Raw genomic sequence first — 13,754 nt, 5'->3', positions numbered from 1 at the left:
AATAAAATCCTTTCATACAGATTTATTTGAAACTTTACCAAAGAAAAATGACAAAAAATTACCCGAAAAAGATGAAAAATAACCAAAATGATGGCCACGTGAAGTGACCATCAAACCTCCTGGATCAATAAAACAAAAGCATCATGGCTCCTCACAGTTAATTTTTTTATTTTTCCTACAGTCTAGTTAGAGTGAACACTATTTTTGGCACATTTTCAAGAGAAACACATAGAATAAAGTGATTTTGATGAAATATCTTGATTGTAAACCGAGATTTGTTTAATTTTTAAAATGAAACGGCATGTCACACAGGAGTAGTTCAAAGCCTGCTGCAAAGATGAAAATTCAGAGATTTATTCTGTTTTTAAAAACATTTTCTTTTCTTAACGACAGCATCCTGTGCATAGAAACCAGAGGACATAATTTGAATTACTTTATCTCATATATCGGAACATTTTCCCCATATTTATAATTTGGATTTTTTTAAATCTTCAAATTTAGTTTTTACCTCAGAACTTGAATATTGTTTTAGAGCATACTTTGCATATTTTTTATCTTGTTTTTGTATATTTTAGAACAGAATTTAGTTTTTAATCTCTAAATTGTTTACAAGTAGAGGTCGATAGATAGTTTTTGTCTGAAATTTCCAGAAAAGCTTGTTTCTCTCCGACACACTGGTTTTATTTATAGACGCTTAAATGTGGTAATATCTTCTAACAACTCGTCACACAAAGATTGATAAAACGTTAAAAATCCAGTCATTCTTCAATGAATATCATTTAGGCATTTTCATACAAAGACCAGATGCCCTCAGTGACCTCGGCTTGTTTTAACTGTTAATATGTGAAGAAAACTTAAATTAAAACCTCAAATTAACCATTAATTAAACCCAAATATGGATTCAAAGGTCCAATAAACCACGAATCTGAAGCCTCCGTGTGAATCGATGGTGTTTAATCGTTTCAAGTCTCTGCAGCGTCCTGGAGGCTCTCCGGAGCTGCGGTCAGCTCACAGTGGAACAGGTGTGTGAAGGCGTCCAGCAGGTGAGGGACGGTTTCCTCCACGGTGACGTTTCTCTGCAGCTCGGCGCTCAGCGACGTCACGCCTTTTCCTTCGATGCCGCACGGAACGATGTGTTGGAACCAGGACAGGTCGGTGTTACAGTTCAGAGCTAAGCCGTGAGACGTGACGTAGCGACCGCAGTGGATCCCTGGAAACACAAACATGTTCAGGTTTCAGGGTAGTTTGAATGTTTTTAAAGAGGCAGAGTGTGTATGAAAGCACAATTAAGAAACAATACGACACAAAACGACCAAAAGTAGACAAAATGACCACAAACAGATGCAAAATAATCAAAGGCAACAAAGTAATTCAACAACGACCACAAATGTACACAAATAACCAAAAACAGACACAAAATCACCACAAATACATTTTAACAACCACAAAGAGACACAAAACTACCACAAACACAAAATAACCACAGAGACCCAAACCACCCACAAAAAGACACAAAACAATCACAAAGACACACAAAACAACCACAGAGACACAGAATAACTAACAGAGACACAAAAAACATCTAAAACATCTCAAATAACCACGAAGAGACTTGAAGAAAGGCAAAGTGACCCCAAAATAGACAAAACAACCAAAAAGACACAAAAAAACTACCAGAAAGAGACTAAAAATAACCAAAAAGGAAAATGAAATGAGCATAGAAGACCTCAGGACCAGGACCGTCAGACTGATGTATCAAACGGTGAACGTTGTCGTACCGATGGCACAGATCTTGTTGTCTCCGACCCAGACTCCGGTGTGAGGAGACGTTGAGGCTTCGATTCCGAACCTCCTGCAGAGATCGATGACGGTTTCCTCCAGCTGACCGACGTACCAGCGGACGCTCTGAGACCAGAACAAGAACAGGTTAAAACTGACCCGGTTCCTTCACAACTCTCTGACCCGCATCAGTCTCACCTTCTTGAAGCCGCCCAGGTTCAGAACCGGGTAGCAGACCAGCTGACCCGGTCCGTGGAAGGTGATGAGTCCTCCCCGGTTGGTCCGGTGCACGTCGGCCCCCAGCAGCCGGAGCCGGTCCAGCAGCGGTTCTGGGTACGGTTTGTTCCGGATCCCGGTGGTGTAGACCGGCGGGTGCTGACACAGCAGCAGGGCGTGAGCCGGACCGGACCGGTGCCGGTTCACGAAAACCTGCTGGAGCCGCAGAGCCTCCTGGTAGGACTGGAGACCCAGATGGACCACCTCTACCACTGGCCTGCAGCCCGCCATCAGAACCAGAGAACCAGAACACTCTGTCAGAACCAGAGCACAAAGTTATAACCATCAGAACCATCAGAACACAAAGTTAGAACCATCAGAACCAGAACACTCTGTCAGAACCAGAACACAAAGTTAGAACCATCAGAACCAGAACACTCTGTCAGAACCAGAACACAAAGTTAGAACCATCAGAATCAGAACACAAAGTTATAACCATCAGAACCATCAGAAAACACCATCAGAACCAGAACCCACTGTCAGATTTATAACAGAGAAATAGGTTTTTTATTTTTTTATTTTTAAAATCACACCTTTAATATATATATATTTTTTGTATTTTCAACATTTTACAGCAGAATTTTGTATTTCTTATCTCTAAACTTTAGATCTTTTTTAAACTTCTTAATAATAATAATCATTTTGCTCAGAATAACTCTTCAACCATAATTTAAACTAATATTTTCACATTTTGAGTTTTGACGTAACAATTTGAACTTTTTAACTCTTTTTTGACATCATAATTCATCTTTAATTAACAGTTTAAATATTTTTAAGCTGAATTTCATTTTCATCATCCAACAGTTTTAACATTTTAGATTTGATTTTTTAAATTTTTTCTTTTTTAAATAAAAAAAAATGTGATATTTAATTTATAAATTTTGCTTTTTTTCTCCATTTATTATTATTTTTTTAACTTTTGTTTCTTTTTTTAAACTCAGTTGTAATAGAACAAATTTGGGGATTTCTAATCTCTAATTTTTTACTTGTTTTACTCTCACAATTTGAAACATATTAGCTCAGATTTTTACTTTTACAATGACTTTAAAATGTCTAAATAATTTTGACATTTTTATGCCCTCGGTTTCACTTTTTTTTCGCCGCGATGCTTTTTCTCTAAACCCTGACAATTTTTATGTTCTTAGTTTAATTTCTAAACTGTATATAAATGCTAGCTGTTTCTAGTTTCCTTCAGTTTCACAGTAATCAGTGATATTTTTAAGATAATCTGTTAACTCCGAGTTCTGCTGCTTTATTTAATAAAGAATAAAATCTTAAAGTCTGTTTGACCTCACGGACAAAAATCAGCACAAACTGCGTCAAACTTCTGAATCAATAATAATATAAATAGTAATAATAGTAATAAAACCTGCCGCAGCTTCAGTTTTAACGGATTTAATATCAGAAATGTTGAATTTTTACCTTCAGCTTCATGGACTCTTCAACCTGCTGCTGTCCGCGGCCGCCGCCATGTTTGTTGTTCTGCTCTTCTTCTACGGTCGGAGAGGTCGCAGTTTGCGCGAAACCCTTTCACAATAAAATGTGTTCTCTGGAAATACTTATTAACTGGTCAGTTCGTCTCTGGTAGTTTAATCAGATTTAATCTCACTGAAAATCTAAAATGCTGGTGTTAAAGTATGTTTTTGTTTATTTGTTTAACCAGCAGAGAAACACAGTGACTGTCAGCTAGAATTTTAAATACATACATTTGGTCTTATTTTACAGTTTTAATATTTTTCTTCAGAATTTTACCATTTTTATGTTATCAGGCTTTTTCTTTTATAATTTTGACTGTTTTAAGTTAATATTATTTATCTCAGAATTTTCATTTCTTTACAAGAAGTGACCCTCCACAGTAAAATGCAGTTTTACAGGTCAGTGTCATTAATGTGATTCAGTTTTTTAAGTATGTATTTCTTCTAATAACAGACGTTTTTATCTCATAATATCAACATTTTTTGCTCATATTTTTAAAAACATTTTTGATATCATAATTTAGATCTATTTTAATGTAATGATTTTAATATTCTGCAACAGATTTTTAAACTATTCTTCATCTTTAAATCTTTAACTTTTTAAAATCTCATTATTATGATACTTTGTAATGTAATTTTGATTTATTTCATCCAATACTTTATCTTATATAATTTGGTTTATTTAATCTTTAAAGTTTTACTATTTATCTCACATTTTTACCTTTTTTTGTACATATTTTAGATTTTTATATTAAACTTAGAATTTTTGTTTCAACTTGGGACATTTTCATCTCATAATTTTAACTTTTTTCATTTTTTTCTACCACTAGTGACTTCTTTTTTCTTTTTTTTTTAAAATAACGGACTCTCCATAATAAAACGCAGTAACCGAATGAGCCGGTTTTATTTTGAAATCTCCTCAGAGGAAGCTCACGCCGTTATGGTTGGCGGGCTGCACGCGCGTCCCCTCTGTGCGCTCGCGCCCAATAGTACCCTTCTCCTCGCGCTGCTCGGCGGCGGCAGGGCGAGGTTTGTTTTGAGAGCCGGAGAGAGAGAAGAAGATGGCGACCGCAGGGTCCGCCGAGCGGCCTGGGACACCGGCCAGAGCTGCCGCCGGCACGTCCCGGTCCGGAGCGGGGCCCTTTTCCCGGTGCCGCTCCGGGTCCGACCCGCCGGAGGAGGACGAGCCCAAGAAGTGCGCGGCGTGCGCCGAGACACAAGCCGGCGGCGGCTCGGCCTGCGGACACCCGGCCTTTCCGCTCTGCCTGGCCCGGAGACACTCCGGCAGCGACGAGCGGCTCCGGAGGAGAAGTGACCCCGAGAGGAGCAGCAGCAGGCCGGCCAGGAGGGACTGCGATAGCCGGAGAGGTCGGTGTGTTTACGGGGTCAACTCCAGCTCACATTCCGCTGCATCAGCACCGCCGCCGGGTGTTTGTTCACAGAGCTGCCGCCAGAAAAACAGAGAACCGGACAGCAGCGGATTTTAGCTGGTTTCTGACAAACTTTAATAAAGTTTAGTTTCCGCAGCTGGAGGCCGGAACCGGAGTTGATTAACGGCTGACTGGTAGAACCGAACCGGACCCAGAAACCAGCAGCTTTACCCGACAACAGCTGCTTAAAAACCGGCCTTAGTCTGGAGACTCCCGGCTGGAGGTCCCATTAAAATGAATAAAACTCTGATGAGGTTCAGTATTTAGACGCTTCTAACCACAAATAAACTAAAATAACGTTTAAAATGTAGAATAAAAAGGAGTGTGGTGGAGTTGAGTGTGAAGCTGCTGAATCACCGTTAAGACTAATCAATGAAAACAGCCTGAAATCAGTCACGTGACCCTCCAGAGTGATTGATCTGATCAGCTCCATCGATCTGAGGGTTTAGATCAGATCTAAAGCTCCATTATTAGGAGGTTTCCATCAGTTTGGTGCTGAGGTCTGCTGATGGGGACTAGTCTGGACATGTACAGCTGTAGGTGGAGTTATTTACTGCAGTACTACTAGTAGTACTACTGTAGGTCTTCTAGTGTTTATGTCTGACCACTGATTAGTTTTAATTATTGATTTACTCTGAAACAACATTTTAAATCATTATAAATCCTGCTGCTGGCTGTCAGGTTCAGAGTATTTAATTTAGACAAGCTGAGGTGATAGAAACTAAGTACTGTTGAACCATTTAATATCTCTGCATGTTATAGTTACAGGCTGATAGAAAAGAACATTACACATATTTACTGGTTTAATATAGTGTAGATTTGGGTGTTGTTTCTACCAAATCATACATTTAAAGACAACTATGGTTGATTTTTGATTTATTTATGATGTTTTATCGTCCAACCGATGAGTCATTTTGATAATAAGGGGATTTATTGATGGTAAAAATGATCATCAGCCTAAGTGGATCTTTATTAGATTAGCTCAGAGTCTAAAAACCTGCCGTCTGTGTAGGATTCTATATGAAATCTGCTTTAAATATTCTCCGTTAAATGCCTTACATCTCTGTTTCTGTGTCTCCTCAGAGCTCTTTTTGCCTCCGGCGCTAATCCCAAAGTCTGCAGACGTTTTTTCGAGCCCAACTGGGAAATACAAGGTCAGTCGGACTGCTGTCGGGTTGATTAAAGGAACAGAAAACGCACAAAAAAACAAAACAACAGCGACAGTAGCTTCTGTGTTTTATTCTAGAGAAAACAAACTCAGTATTGAATGTTTAAGTCATTTTTTGTCTTTAGTTTCTTCAGTATTCTGTAGGTGTTGCAGTTTTTTCTGTTACAGTTTGTTCTACAGGTGTTACAGTTTATTCTGTTACAGTTTATTCTGCAGGTGTTACAGTTTATTCTGCAGGTGTTACAGTTTATTCTGTTACAGTTTATTCTGCAGGTGTTACAGTTTATTCTGCAGGTGTTACAGTTTATTCTGTTACAGTTTTTCTGTTGGTGTTACAGTTTATTCTGTTACAGTTTTTCTGTTACAGTTTATTCTGCAGGGGTTACAGTTTATTCTGCAGGTGTTACAGTTTATTCTGTTACAGTTTATTCTGCAGGTGTTACAGTTTATTCTGCAGGTGTTACAGTTTATTCTGTTACAGTTTTTCTGTTGGTGTTACAGTTTATTCTGCAGGTGTTACAGTTTATTCTGCAGGTGTTACAGTTTATTCTGTTACAGTTTTTCTGTTGGTGTTACAGTTTATTCTGCAGGTGTTACAGTTTATTCTGTTATATTTTATTCTGCAGATGTTATTGTTTATTCTGTTACAGTTTATTCTACAGGTGTTACAGTTTATTCTGTTACAGTTTATTCTACAGGTGTTACAGTTTATTCTGTTATAGTGTATTCTGCAGATGTTATGGTTTATTATGCAGGTGTTACAGTTTATTCTGTATGTGTTACGGTTTATACTGTTACAGTTTATTCTGTAGGTGTTACAGTTTATTCTGTAGGTGTTACAGTTTATTCTGTTACAGGTTATTCTGTTACAGTTTATTTTGCATGTGTTACAGTTTATTCTGTAGGTGTTACAGTTTATTCTGTTACAGGTTATTCTGTTACAGTTTATTTTGCAGGTGTTACAGTTTATTCTGTTACGGTTTATTCTGCAGGTGTTACGGTTTATTCTGTTACAGTTTATTCTGCAGGTGGTACAGTTTATTCTGTTACAGTTTATTCTGCAGGTGTTGCGGTTTATTCTGTTACAGTTTAAACTGCAGGTGTTACGGTTTATCCTGTTACAGTTTATTCTGCAGGTGTTGTGGTTTATTCTGTTGGTGTTACAGTTTATTCTGTTACAGTTTATTTTGCAGGTGTTACAGTTTATTCTGTTACAGTTTAATCTGCAGGTGTTACGGTTTATTCTGTTGCAGTTTATTCTGCAGGTGTTGTGGTTTATTCTGTAGGTGTTACAGTTTATTCTGTTACAGTTTATTCTGCAGGTGTTACAGTTTATTCTGCAGGTGTTACAGTTTATTCTGTTACAGTTTATTCTGTTTGTGTTACAGTTTATTCTGTTTGTGTTACAGTTTATTCTGTTACAGTTTATTTTGCAGGTGTTACAGTTTGTTCTGTTACAGTTTAATCTGCAGGTGTTACGGTTTATTCTGTTACAGTTTATTCTGCAGGTGTTACATCATAATCTGTCTCTCTTCCAGTGTAATTGTTCCTGATAATTAGCAGTGTCTAAAAACTACAAAAGTTTAATTAAACAAGCTGATGTTAAGTAAACAACAAAGTTGAATATTTTAAGTTTGAGTTTCCATATAATCTCTTAATATTGGAGCTAAGCTAATCGGTTCACATCTCATTTGCTTCTTTAGAACCTTCATAAAGTGAAATGCTGCATTATTTTAATCTGATTCTTTTTGTGGACGAAGCAGATACGTTTCTGGTGATGTTTGGTCCATTTCTGTGATGATTAATGCTCTTAAATTAAAAGTAATATGTGATATTGTTGGTTTGTGACTGCAGCTGTTGGTGTCTGAGGACAGAGAGGACGTGAAGAGGAAAAACTCTCTGATCTGTAAAGACGAGTCTGGATCAGTCCGTCGTGAAGAAGAACCTGTAAGTGCCAGATGTTTACGTTCAGACACCAGAGAATCACTTTAAAGACAAATACAGACTTCTGTATGCTTTTGTCTGTTACAGTCTGAATGTTTTCATTCTGCAGCAGCTGACATGTTTCTTAAATTTTCTGTTTTTATTTTCAGGGAGTTCTGTCCGACTCTGAGAACGAAGAGCCGATCAGCCGGAGGATCAGAAACATCTCGGCCTTCATCAGGAAAACCAAAAACTCTTCAGCCTTCACCAGGTGAGTGATCGGCGCTGGACTGTCCCACCGTTGATTCAGACAGTGAACTAACCACAGACAGTACCGTGACCTCTGACCTCCCTGTTTCTTCTTCAGTGGTTGTCAGAGGAGTCGCAGCTGCACCGACCCGGTGGAGGACCGAGGAGGGAAGCTGAAGGTCGTCGCTCAGCCGGCAGCCATGTTGGACCGGGTACGTTAGTCAGTCAAATCACCAGATGTAGTGTTGTAGGGTAAATGTAGTTTTAGAGGGTAAATGAAGTGTTAGAGGGTAAATGAAGTGTTAGAGGGTAGAGTTTCCTGTGGCTCAAAAAGCTCCAAAAATGTAGAAAGCTTGTTTTCTCTACATGATGTCTGTAAATGTATTATAAATCAGCTGTAGTACCTGGTTGTTCCACCAGGTGGAGCCTCTTCCTGTCTAATACTGTAGAGACCAGAGGAGGCGTCGCTCAGACTACAGTTCATGTTGACAAGATCAGCCTCAAATATCTGGAGTATTTAAAACCAGATGTGACTCTTGTTTTAACCTGGTTCTTGTCTTGTGTTGCAGGTCGGTATCAGTCACAGCTTCGCGGCAGGAATCCTTCTTTCCTCGGAGAACAGCCGCTCGCTCTCGGCTCCCATCACCGTCCCCGACCGCCGCCTCACCTGGCGAGCTGTGCTGACATCATCGACCCCGCTGGGCCTCCCTCCACCTCGACCCGAACGCTCCATCAGCCCCGAGAGCAACGACAGCATCTCCGAGGAGCTCAACCATTTCAAGCCCATCGTGTGCTCGCCGTGCACGCCACCCAAACGCCTGCCGGACGGACGCCTCATGGAGCCCACCATTGTCAAGTCCACGCCCAGGAACCTGACCCGCGGCCTGCAGAAGGCCACCAGCTACGAGGCGAGTCCGGCCGTGCTGCAGAAGTGGAGGCAGATCGAACTCGACCGTCAGAGCCTCAAAGTCAACTCCAAGGCCACGCTGACGAGTCCCGTCTCCGAGCTGCACAGTAAGACCAACGGGGACGACACCACCAAGACGCAACCGTCACCGGCCGGGAACCGGAGGAGGCTGCTGTTCGACCCGCCGGATGCAGACTTCCAGAAACAGTCGGTGAATATCCGAGTTCCTGCGATCCGCTACAACAGCGAGTCGACTTTCAGAGGAAGCTCCGAGTCCTGCACTCCCGAGTCCGGCAGCGGGGGGGCACTGTTTGGACGCAAGCAGTCGTTCTCGCCGTACACCAAGAACTCTGGTTTCCAGTCGTGTAAATTAGTGTCAAAGGACCCGCCGAGTCCGAGGAAGGAGTCCGACAGTAGCATCCACAACCAGTCTACCTCATGGAGGGGCCAGAAAAGGAAGCAGAAGACCAAACACCTGGACTCGGGCCGCGACTCAGACCTGAAGAGGAGCCGACCCGTCAGTCAGGAGGCTTTCGATGAGCGCTACATCCGGCAGCTGCAGCAGGAGCGGCAGGACCGAGCGCTCGCCCTGAAGCTGCAGAGACAGTTTGACCTGGAGAACCAGAGCGTCGGCCGCCGCCGGAGCCCCGACAAGTACTTCCTGCGGTCCTGGATGTCCACACAGAACCGCAGGAGGCGGGGCCTGAGGAGGTCCCGGCGAATCAACAAGAAGCACTAGAGAGGAGCCAGCGCCGGCTCAGCACAACGACAGGAGGGAGTTTAAATATGCAAAGTGCCGAAAGTTTTAACGAACGTATGAATGTTGTTCAGCCGCTGCTGAGGACTTCCTGGAGACGACGTTTGTTCCAAACACCAGCAAATCACCAAAAACTCGCTCACAGAACATCGAAACGCTCATCAGCCGATCCGAACAGATTTAAACTAAACTCTGACAGAGTCGCAGCAAACTAAACCCAAACATCCATCAGCTTCCAGACAGACGAGATGTTTGATCAGTTTGAACCAGAGAGGACGAATCAGTTTAACCCTCTGAACTTCTGATACATTAAACTCACTGTGGGTCAGTTTTCACCGCATTATAAAACCGGAACCTCCGTGGAAACAAAACAACCAAAAAGATGCACAGAGTAGAAAAAACATAAAAAGTCAAAAATTTTTGATGATTAATTTTTCAAAAATTGAAATAAAAACAACCAATAAGTCCGACAAGATGACAACATCAGGGGGAAACACTCTTGACACGACATATTATAGATACAGGAAGTCCTACGGCATTTCGTCGTTATGTTTATGGGCGAGTCCTTGGTTTACGACGTACGGCTTTTCGTCGTTACGTTGGAACTGATGGAACTTGTTGGCAAACGGAGCAGAAAAATAAGTTGTCACGTGGCGCTATATTTACATTCGCCGGTTGTACGTCACCAAAGTCGTTGGTATTCATGACTTTTCCGAAGAACTGATTGATAGCGTGATGCACGTAACGACTTTATTTATATTTTTGCCGGAGTTCCGTCTAAAGGGCAAAAATCGACTTATATCAGACGTAACTCCGATGTAAACCGAGGACCCCCTGTGTTTAACTGTTGACACTTTTATTATGTCTCCTCTCTGCTCTGTGAAAACACTGCCTGCAGTTCAACCCAAACATTTCTGAAGTTTTGAGTCGATAATATCGTCACGGTTACACCCAAAAGTGGATCATTTTTAGTTTATTATGGAATCGGATCAAATTGTTAAACGAGACACTTAGAAATATGATAATTTTAGGTTTAGGTTTGGTTGATTTTCACAATAAAACCTCACGATGCATTCACAACTGTTGGAAAGTTGAGAATCCAACAGTGTTCTCTGCAATAGAAACCTGCCGGCAGGTTTTAGGGTTCAGAGGGTTAAAAAAAAAAAGAAATAAAACTGGAAAAACAACACATGAGGAGCTGGAACCGAAGAATCTTAAGGAGTTTTTGACTTAAACAATTAATCGATTGATGATTCGCCGTCAGAAACGACAGATCTTCACCCATCTGGAGGTTCATCCGGCTGCAGCGTTCCACCCAATCTGCTGTTTTTATTTAAGATTGAAATTTAAAATCAGTTTAATGAATCTAAACGTCACCAAACCTGAACCAGAACCAGCCGGATCGTCACGTTTTCCTGTAGCTGATGGTCTTCCAGTCTGCTGTGGAACCGAGGATCCTGGGTAATGCAGTCATTAGAGTCCTTCCACAGACCGACGAACTGAAGCTGATTGGTGGGATGTTTTCTACCTGCTGTGGTTCACCTTGTGTGATTGGACGAGATTCACTGGTGACAAAATAATGCAGTTTTTTAGTAAAAGTCGAAGGAGGACAAGTCGGTCGGCGTTAAAGTTTTAATTTCAGAGCCGTATTCACATCATTTCACTGCTGGTCGTTGAACGCAGCTCAGATTTTTACTGTTTAAACCTCTGAGCTTCTGGGCGTTTTTCACTCATTTTTCTTCACTGTGGTTCATTTTTCACTGCAGTATAAAGTCCTGAACCTCTGTGGAAACTACAAGTCATGAATAAATGGCTTTTTGGATCATTTTTTTTTGTAAGTTTGTCATTTTTAGAACCAGTTTTGAATAATGCTGGCCAAATTCAGAGTCATTTTTGAATAAATTTGCACAGATTTCAATTTATTTTTGGACCATTTCTCTAAATCTGGACTAGTTTCAAGTCGTTATGAACCAGTTTTGAGTCATTTTGGCCAAAATCTGGGTTATTTCTTAGACTTTTTGTTATTCTGGAGAATTATTGAGTAGATCTGGACAGGTTTGAATCTATTCTGAACCATTTCTGATTTATTTTTAGTTACTTCAGACTGTTTCAAGTCATTTTAGACCAATTTAAAGCATTTTTTGAGTTCTGTTAGACTTTTTTTGTCATTTTGGACAGTTTTTAGTAAATCTAGACAGGTTTAAAGTCATTTTGGACCATTTCTGAGTTACTTTTGAACCAGTTTTGAACAATTTTGGCCAAAATCTGAGTCATTTTTGACAGTTTTCGAATCCTTTTAGATTATGTTGTTGTTTTGGACAATTATTGAGTAAATCTGTACCGACTTAAAGTTATTCTGAGTCAGTTTTGAATCATTTTGGACAAATTTTGAGCATTGACACAGTTAGACTGACAGAAATCCCAAACAAAGAATCGTTGAAAAAATGGTCCCACTGACTACACACTACATAGATTTACATTTTTAGTTTTTCTCCATCCTCGTCTGCTCTGTGGAAACACTGCCGGCAGTTCTGCTGAATGCGACAAATTTTTAGTTTTTCCATTTTCTTTTCAGTATAAAGTGTTTATTTTCAGGTATTTTTTAAAATGAGACATGTAGAAAAGATTAATTTTAATGGAATATCACAATTTGGAGCCGAGATTTGATTAATATTCCTGCAGGTCACACATGATGCGTTCAAGGACCGTATGAAAGTTAAAAATCTGGCTTCTCTCTGTGGCTCATAAATGGTGTCATTTCTGTCATTTTTTAAAAATTTCTGGCACATTTAGGGGTTCAGAGGGTTAAAATCCTTCTGGAAAATGAAAAAATGAGCTGTAATCTTATTTCTTCACTCAAACATCAGTTTCACATCATAAATGATCAAGTTAAAGCCTGTAAGATTTCACGTTATCACAAGATAATTATATTTTCTAAGAAGAGTTTGTTGTTGTTTTATCCTGAAAACTTTATAAAATAACAACTAACTTTTCATGTTATATCATCAAACAATGATCCAGTTTCTGTTTTTCTTTTGGTTCAACAGCAAAATAAAACAGAATAAAGTTCCTTAGATGTTTAAATTAAACCCCAAAGACACTCAGTTTAATTAACATTTTATTTTGCAGATTATAAATGAATCTCTGGTGTGAATACGGCTCCTGTCCTTTACATTCCTGCTTCCTGAATGATTCCTTTGATTTGTTTTTTATCGTTTGTGTGTTTGTGAATCTCGGCCTGCTTCCTTTTTATCAGAGCTTTACTCTCCGACACTGATATGCACATTTTCTCTGAACTAAAGCTTTTCGTCCTCCGGTCCGACAGCTGAGTTGTTCTCCGAGTGCCAAAATGACGGACGGTTGTTCGTAGTTTATAATTCTGTAGTTTTCTATGTGAGGCTGCTGGAAGAGAAACTAAAGGAGTTCAAATAGTCAGTGTCCTGTCGTCTCTTCTCTGTCGTCTCTTCTCTGTTTTTATTCATCAACAGGAAGCGAAGAGACTCACCTGGACGAAGCAGAACCAGGTGAACTAATCCCCGAGTGTCACCTGACAGACTGCAGACAATCCTGAGAGACATGACTCTGGGCAAAAAACAACCAAACAGTTTAACATTTGAAATACCTCTATTATATTTTAAACTTAATTTTTAATTTTATGCTACATTTCTCTTACTATTTAGTTTTTTTTCATATTCTACATTGATAGCATAATATTTTTCAAACCTATTTTAATTATTTTATCTATATTTTGCATTTTAATTGTTTTAATTTATTTATTTTACCATATTGA

General features: G+C 39.8%; 2 protein-coding genes across 2 annotated transcripts; one reads left to right on the top strand and one right to left on the bottom strand.

Annotated features, from left to right (window-relative positions):
* Positions 1 to 151: 151 nt before the first annotated feature.
* lipt2 (lipoyl(octanoyl) transferase 2) lies at positions 152 to 3,623 on the bottom strand. Its single transcript, XM_023296332.3, has 4 exons — positions 3,478 to 3,623; positions 1,978 to 2,309; positions 1,779 to 1,905; positions 152 to 1,210 (listed from the first exon to the last, which is right to left on the bottom strand). Exons 2-4 carry the CDS (start codon positions 2,284 to 2,286, stop codon positions 963 to 965), a joined length of 684 nt encoding a protein of 227 aa, XP_023152100.2. The 5' UTR covers positions 2,287 to 2,309; positions 3,478 to 3,623; the 3' UTR covers positions 152 to 962.
* An 869-nt stretch (positions 3,624 to 4,492) lies between these two features.
* Positions 4,493 to 13,399, top strand: rnf169 (ring finger protein 169). Its single transcript, XM_023296334.3, has 6 exons — positions 4,493 to 4,898; positions 6,044 to 6,114; positions 7,983 to 8,075; positions 8,222 to 8,322; positions 8,419 to 8,512; positions 8,870 to 13,399. The coding sequence occupies exons 1-6, from the start codon at positions 4,592 to 4,594 to the stop codon at positions 9,944 to 9,946; spliced, it is 1,743 nt and encodes a 580-aa protein (XP_023152102.1). The 5' UTR covers positions 4,493 to 4,591; the 3' UTR covers positions 9,947 to 13,399.
* Positions 13,400 to 13,754: the final 355 nt, after the last annotated feature.

Source organism: Amphiprion ocellaris, chromosome 7 (assembly GCF_022539595.1).
Source record: "Amphiprion ocellaris isolate individual 3 ecotype Okinawa chromosome 7, ASM2253959v1, whole genome shotgun sequence".
Lineage (NCBI taxonomy): Eukaryota > Metazoa > Chordata > Actinopteri > Pomacentridae > Amphiprion > Amphiprion ocellaris.
Note: the sequence above shows the minus strand (reverse complement) of the source record. Positions and strands in the feature narration are given on the sequence as shown.